Genomic DNA, 8,394 nt, shown 5'->3' with positions numbered 1-8,394 from the left:
TAAACCATGTAAAGTTTTAGTGAGGAATTATTGTTTTGACTAGTTACTGTTCATATCAGTAAACTTAAGGTTTGAGTAAATTTGATTTCACAACTAATGTTGTAGTCCAGCTCTTCCTTTAAATACTACTTCCTTGCATGAGAAGTTAACTAAATCTCAATGTTAAAAAAGCCTTTTATATACTGGATATTTCTTGGAATATTGTAAATAACTTTTCTTCCCAATATCGGATCAAGTAATATAAGTTTTGCAATACGTACAAGATTAAGAATCAAGTTATTTTTGATTTTAGAATGTTTTTTTCTTTTTCTTTTTTTTTGCATATCTTTGATATTGTTTAATTATATGTATTTCATATCAGAGACTGTTCAGTTGAAATAATGAAAAAAATCAAAAAGGAAGAACTTAATTATAACCTATTGTTCAATAGATTAACTGATAAATATCCACTTATAAATGTTACAAAATTTCCTTAAAAGTATACAAAAAAGTTTCAGATAACAAAGCCATCACCAGGAAGTGTGACAAAAAAAAAGTTTTCTAGGACAAGTACAATCTATATTGTGTATACTTTAACAAGTTGGATCCAAGAATTCAATATACAAGTTTAAACCTGTTAAACTAAGGAGTAAAATATCAGACAGTAAAACAAGACATATCATACATGTATATCTAAATTCCACGTAAATAAATATTTGTTCTGTTCAATATGGCTTCATCGAAACCACAGTTAGGAATACAATCTCCAGTTCATTGTCAATTGTGTGAACGTGATCCTAAAATCTCCTGGAAATGTTTGGAGTGTGATTTACTGATGTGTAGTGCATGTAAGAATAACATTCATACAAAAATTAAAACTGCCGGAGAACATAGGATTCTAGCGATCAAGGATATTGGAAGTTCACCTAGCAGTGTCCCTTCGAAGATTGATATGGCTCTTGTCGAAACATATCAAACCAAGTTAAATCCGGTTCAAGAACTTGCAGTATCCTCGGATGGTTCATTGTGGATAAGTGACGGACACCGCAAAAAGAGAATCCGATTATTCACTTCCCATACAGGATTGCAAAAGGTCAGATGTGAAGGAAATGAGTTAAAGGTGATATCTTGTTTTAACACTGGCGTTTTTGACATTGCTGTTACCCCTGATAATGACTTACTTATAGCTGATGATGAATCGAAACTGAAACTGATCAAAAGTGGAACAAACAAAGTTGTAGACTCTGTTTATGACTTGGACCCATCCTATCCTGTGGCCATTCACGTAACACGAAAAAATAAGATAATAGTAGGAACAGGTGGAGGTAAGGTGGTAGTAATGGACAAAAATGGGAAACATGAGAAAGTGTATGAGAAAGGTAGTACTAAAGATACTTTGGTTTACCCATGGCAAATAACTGCAACTAGCAATGATGATATTTTTATTGTTGATTATAAAACTGAGAACAACAAACGAGTGGTAGTACTGGGGCGTGAGAACATTATTAATACCTATTTTGGACATTCAGTAATCAACACTGAAGATAGACCGTTTTATCCTCATGATTTAACAACCACGCCTTCAGATAATGTCATAGTTGCGGATGGGTGCAATTTTCTTCATATATTAAATTCCTTTGGATATCTGGTTACGTACGTCAATATTGAAGATAAAGGAGTTAGATTTCCATATTGCATTGGACTTGCAACAGAAGAACAATCGTGTATGCTGTATATAGGAACTTTTGAGAAAATACATAAATTGAACTTGATAGGTTGTTAATAAACTAAACTCTAACTTTTACGAAATTGAAAACAACGTTTCATAATTTCATGCGTCCGAAGCGCTTTTCTGGATTTACCTTCATCGGGAACGATCAAAGCCAAACATTTGAAATCTGATGATGTATTTTTAGCCTATATCATCGCTTAATTCATGTATTGCTAAATTAATAGTTACATGTAACCAATCTTCAACAAGTTTTGATTAATTTGGACATATTATTCAAATGTTAATATGTCAAATGCACTCATGATTTTTATAAAAGATTTGAATTTTCATTATAGTTATTGCCAACTATTCCTTGATAAATACAGTACTGTTTCTTAATTGTTAGTTTAGTTCAAACTTATTTTTATTGTTCAAAACACATGGAATAGACATTTCAACTTAGTTCCGTCTTCTCCATAATATACTTTAATATACATTATATTTATTTAGCACATTACATAAATTTATAATTTTCTAATAAGCATGAAGGCAAGAAAATATTTAAATAAATCACAACTATTGCTATTATAAAATTTATACACAAAACATAATAGAAAGGGCTCAATGGATATGAAACGTTCTTACTAGTATTTTGAATAATCTTAATTGTTCAATCAACACAAAGCCAGTAGCTGGTGTTTAAACCAAAGAGAAAATTGTCCACGACCTATTATTCACCGTTCCTTTTCAGTAGAAACACGCATTAAATACAATATTAACGAATCTTGATTTGTTGTAAATTACCAAAGATTTCACATTAAACATAATTACAAATACTTAGGTTAATGTATAAATAATCATAAATAAGTTCATTCGTGATTGTAAATACTTAAAAATCGCACCGACGAAGTTATGAGAATCTCGGACTATTATACTAGTATAATAGTCAAGCTAGACACAGGGATGCTAATTACCAATTGACAATTTTATATAAAAAAGTATGAAGTTCTATGATTTCACTTGTTGTTACAGATGCCGTATTTTCTGATGTTTCCCTCGTTCACAAGTCTGTTGTCTTTATTAAAAACAACATTTTTACATGTGATTTATGGTGTGACTATAACTATGAGAATAGAGGTGATCATTTGATTTATCAAATCATTGCAATACCTGCACTTACATATTCCGTAATACAGTCCAGATTTTATGGATTCAGATTTAGACATTCTTAATTAGTATTGCATTGGCATGGTAATGGAACATTACATTTCTAAGGAACAATTTATTACTAGAGTATCTATAATTTGCACTAAAAACATTACATTTCACCGGCTACAGAGCAACTTAGAATGAACATTTCCTAGAAATAATTTGATTTTGTTTATTTCTCAACACAGTGCAATCGACAACTAAGGGTCAAGTTTGGTTTTCACGACGTAGTTATTCAAATATTTAGTTAAAAAAGACAACAACATTCTTCACCAAAATGTCTGGTGTGGACTTATATCAAGACCATTGATTTATATGATCTATCTCGTTTAAAGAAAATAGGTAACTCCAAGTCTAACTCAATTTATTTTTTTCATTTTGAAGAAATCACAATGCCAGGTCCCCAGTTATTGTTTGTGATTGTCAATGTCCAACTCCAGAAAATCTGATACTTTCATATCTATTCGTCTGGAAACTTTAGAATGATGTGATCTTGCTACATATATTGATCCAAACGAATGAGTTATGAAATATCCCATATTTATTATAGCCGATGTTTCACTATGGATAAGACCTGTCGTAGCTATATGTTAGTGTGTTTACTTATGAATATATAAATTCTAGCTTATAATGTTCAAGCGAAATTACAGTGGTGTAATTTCGATGGATGAAGTTATACAACTTTCAGTAAAACTATATACAAGGCTTAAGGCGGTGTTGTGTCGTTGTTCTCCTCTTATATTTAATGCGTTTGTGTTTTGTCCATGGATTTATGAGTTTTGAACAGCGGTATACTACTGTTGCCTTTATTAAGCATGTCTTCAGAATTATTTATATTCTCATTGTATGCCTTGATGACAGTAAAGTCAAGACATGAACTACAATTTCATGACAAAGTTATAGGGATACAACCATGAAGTATTGTTTTTAATTGAGATGTCTGTTGTTTTTTTTATCTTATAATTTTTTGATTCCCCCTTATTTTCTTATGACTTTGTTTGAACACGTTTTTGGCCTTTATATCCAGGTTTTTTTTCAAAGAATCAAATAAACATTGCAATCATTACCAAAAACAAAAGAAGTTATACAGACTGAAAGGAGATTAATTGGTATATACGAATGAGACAGCAGTCCAACAAGAAGTAAATGGTATGATATGGTGGACAACTATCAACACCATGGTTTAAATCCCCATGACTGAAGACAGGTTGTAAATGAATTAAACAGAATAAAATAAAAATCTGACAATCCCAGACTGATCAAGAGCATGTACAATTAACAGTAATGGCAGAGAAATAACTAAGGTGTATTTTAAATAATAGACACTAATAATAACAATTGAAATCCAGATCCCATGTCCTCACATCACTTACTCAATTCTGAAAATGATAACTTACTTTCTTTTCAAGATCTTTTTGATCGAGTTGTAAGTGAACTGATATTATATTATCACTTTTTATACAATTACCTTTAATAAGAATTATTTTGTTATTTAAAACAAATCAGGACAAGTTTATAAAGTTTGCCTTTGTCTTGACTTTCCATTCGTGTTCCTACAATACAGATTACGCAGATGTATTTCCATTGCAAGTGGCCCGAGAACACAGTTATTTCGTAGTGCATTTCTTTTAGACAATAAATTCAAATTATAAAAATCGCACCTGCTCTTTCTCAAAAAGATTTTTACAGTGTAGTGTACTACCAGTGAGACAAATAATATCAAAATTATAGAAACTTCTACCAGCTCTTACTCAAAATATTGACAATTCTGTGTTAATGGGGTGTAAAATTCAGTTTGACAGCTTCAGACGTGATAAAATTTGACCTTTTAGAACTGGACAAATTCACTACTTAATATAAAGATTCAGCACCAATTTTTTTTTACATGTAATTACATCCACTACTTAATATTTCATGCATTTAATATCAAGAAATAAATTGGGAAAGTCTATCAAATAAAACATGCAAGTTATACACTGTTTACACTAGGGACTATATTCGTGACTGACGACAGGTTGTGAATAATAAAAAAATAAACTGAATATCTTACAATCACAGACTGATCAAGAGCATGTATGATCAACATAAATATCAGACAGATAATGAAAGGTTGTATTTGAATAGTTAACACTGATTATAAATATTGAAATACAGATCTCTTGCACACACATTTCTTACTCTGTTCTGAAAATGTTCATTTACTTTCTTTTTAAAAATTGGATACATAAATGTCATAGGTTGATACACTGAATTTTAGAAGGTAGAAGAGAGCTATGTTGAATTTACCCATGCCAACAGTTGATCAGGATCTAGTTACTATTGTGGAGCACACATTCATCCCTCTTTTGGTGGAGAGCATGTTGTTCAATGTTAGTTTGCAGTGTATATGTAAGAGAACGAAAATCCCTTTCTTTATGATTATGTTCGAGTCAAAACTAGGCTCAAATGACTCTTGATTGGTTGTGTTCAAGAATTCTTTTCATTGTCTATTATTATATATCTTTATTCTCATCACCAAATACATAGATACAGAGAAGACTTACTTAATTACAACTCCCGTTAGCGCCCTGTGTCGCATAGGGCGCGAATGGAAGCCTTCCATCTGAGTCTATCTACTGCTGCTTGTTGTGCTTCTCCCCATGTTCTCCATCCAAATTCTGTTCTTTCCTTATCTACCATTCGTCTCCAAGTTTCCTTTGGTCTTCCTACATTTCTCTTTCCTTTGGTCTTCCTACATTTCTCTTTCCTGGTGGTGTCCATGTCAAGGCGATTCTACAATCATTCCAAGGGTCCATCCTCAGGATGTGACCTATCCAACTCCATCTTCTGATCTTAATGGTGTTGGTTATGCTGCACATGTTGGCTTTTTGTAGCAGTTCTGCGTTGGATATCATAGTTGGCCAAAATATCTTAAAGATTCTACGCAAGTTCCTGGTGTTGAAGGTGTTAAGTCTATCCCCATCTCTCTTGCTTATCTTCCAACATTCTGCCCCATATAGCAACACTGATATCACATTGCTTTTATAAATTTTTATTTTGGTGTTTCTACTGTATTGGTTTGATGTCCATATTTTTCTTAGCTTATAGTATGCTGCTCTTGCTTTTTTAATTCTATTCCTTATGTCAGATGTTGCATTGTCGTTGGTATCTATGACCGATCCAAGGAATGTGAAGCTGTCTATTATCTCTAGTTCTTCGTTGTTCAATGTAATCGGCTGGATGTTGGTTGCCTTTACACACATTATTTTACTCTTTTTCTTGTTTATTTCTAAGCCAGTTGTTTTAGCTATCTTTTGTATATCATCTGTTTTAGCTTGCAGCTGTGTTCTTGTTGCTGATAGGAGCGCAATACCATCTGCAAAATCAAGATCTTCTAACACCTCTAGTCTTCCCCAGTTGATACCTCGCTTTTTCTGTGTTGTTTGCTTCATTGTCCAATCTATAACCAGTAAGAAAAGGAATCCAGACATTACACACCCTTGTCTGACTCCTGATTTAATGTGGAACCATTCCGAATGTTTACCCTCATGTTCGACTACACAACTTAAGTGATTATAAAATGCTTGTACCATCCTGATTATTTTACTTGGGATTCCATAGTTTGCCATGCTATTTTTTAAGGTTTCTCGATGGATAGTGTCAAATGCTCTTCTGAAGTCGATGAAGTTGATAAATAGGGGGCTGTTCCATTCAATGCATTGTTCTATAATATTTCTAAGGATGAATATTTGGTTGATACAGCCTCGACCTCTTCGGAACCCAGCTTGTTCTTTACGCAGTATGTTGTCAATAGCATCTTTAATTCTGTTGATGATGATTCTGCAGAGGACCTTCCCAGGTACAGATAGTAATGTTATTCCTCTCCAGTTTTCACACTCTTCTAAATTTCCTTTTTTTTGAGAGTTTGATTATAATTCCCTTTTGCCAGTCTGTTGGTATTTCTTCCCTGTTCCAATTTTTTGTAAATAAATGGCAAAAGACTTTTGCTATTGTGCCTACATCAGTTTTCAAAAGTTCAGCTTGTATGTTGTCAATACCTGGAGCCTTACCATTACTGAGTGCCTTTATACTCTTTATTATCTCTTCTATGGTTGGTGGTTCAATATTCATATCGACAGCATCTGAAGGCTGAATATCGGCTAGTACTGGTGGATCTTTCGCATTTAAAATCTCTTCAAAGTGTTCTTTCCATCTCTCTAGCTGTTCCTTCTCGTTGGTTATAATATGTCCCTCTTTTGACTTTACAGGTCTGTTCCCTCTCATGCTGCTGTTGGAAATTTCCTTGTTCATATCCTTATAATCTTTCTCAAGCTTTTCTTTCTGTCTTTGTGATCTTGTAGCATTGATTTTTTGTTTTATCTCTCTACGTTCTTGGATTTTATGGATACTGTTGGTAGTGATCCATTCGGGTTGTTTCCTGTCTTTAAATCCCAGTGTTTGTTCACCAACCTCACATATTGCTTGTTTGATATCTAGCCACTGTTCTTCTATGCCTTATGTTTCTTCCAATATCTGAAATCTGTTCCTTAACTCCAGTTTGAACTCTTGTGCAACTTTTGGTATCTTTAGCTTATCTGTGTCATATCTTCTTTTCTGTCCCTGATTTACTCTCTGTCTACAAAGTTTAAGTTTAACTCTGGATATAAGTAGTTCGTGGTCACTACCAACATCAGCGCCTCTATATGACCGTACATCTTCCATAGATCTTCTAAACCTTTTGTCAATCGTGATGTGATCAATCTGATTCTTGATGTTTCCGTCTGGTGACGTCCATGTATATTTATGAATATCTTTATGTTGGAATATGCTGGAGCAAATTACAATGTTGTTTGTCTGACAATAATCCCGAAATAATTCTCCGTTCTCATTGATAACACCAAACCCGTTCTTCCCCATTACATCTTCATATCCAACATTATCTGATCCTATCTTTGCATTCATGTCACCCATTACAATTATCATATCATGTTTATGAACTTTTGCTGTTACATCGTTCAAGGTTTGGTAGAATTCCTCTTTTACTTCATCAGAAGCGTCATTCGTTGGTGCATAACACTGTATTATGGTCAACTTTATATGTCTTAAAAAAATCGAGCTGTTATTATTCTTTCATTAATAGGTTGCCATTCCATGAGTGTTTTTCTGTTTGCTTTTGATATAATAAGTGCTACTCCATACTCATGTCTATCTGTTTGTCCTGAGTATAGCATAGTCTCACCACCTCTGAGGTTGATATTTCCTGTTCCGGTCCAACGACATTCACTAATACCCAATACATCAATTCCATAGTTGTTCATTTCATTTACTACCTGGTATGTCTTTCCAGATGCATACATTGTTCTAACATTCCAGCATCCGACCTTGATCTGTTTTCTTGGGTGAACCAAAGGTTCTCTCCTGATGTTTGCTTCCAATTGATTCTGGGTTTGGCCAACATCATTCATTAAACCTTCTAACTGATTTCTGTTTTCCGGTCTCACCTCGGTATTTCCCAT

General features: G+C 33.3%; 2 protein-coding genes across 2 annotated transcripts; one reads left to right on the top strand and one right to left on the bottom strand.

Moving 5' to 3' along the window:
- Window positions 1-709: 709 nt before the first annotated feature.
- Window positions 710-1,762, top strand: LOC134681527 (uncharacterized). The gene has a single exon (XM_063541168.1). The coding sequence runs from the start codon at window positions 710-712 to the stop codon at window positions 1,760-1,762; it is 1,053 nt and encodes a 350-aa protein (XP_063397238.1).
- A 6,218-nt stretch (window positions 1,763-7,980) lies between these two features.
- Window positions 7,981-8,394, bottom strand: LOC134681526 (craniofacial development protein 2-like). The gene has a single exon (XM_063541167.1). The coding sequence runs from the start codon at window positions 8,392-8,394 to the stop codon at window positions 7,981-7,983; it is 414 nt and encodes a 137-aa protein (XP_063397237.1).

Source organism: Mytilus trossulus, chromosome 8 (genome assembly GCF_036588685.1).
Source record: "Mytilus trossulus isolate FHL-02 chromosome 8, PNRI_Mtr1.1.1.hap1, whole genome shotgun sequence".
Lineage (NCBI taxonomy): Eukaryota > Metazoa > Mollusca > Bivalvia > Mytilida > Mytilidae > Mytilus > Mytilus trossulus.
This window is presented reverse-complemented; position numbering and strand designations above follow the sequence as displayed.

Bases quoted from the DNA above. Each gene is read 5' to 3' on its own strand.
- LOC134681527 (XM_063541168.1), top strand. From the start codon at position 710: ATGGCTTCATCGAAACCACAGTTAGGAATACAATCTCCAGTTCATTGT.
- LOC134681526 (XM_063541167.1), bottom strand. From the start codon at position 8,394: ATGGGAAATACCGAGGTGAGACCGGAAAACAGAAATCAGTTAGAAGGT.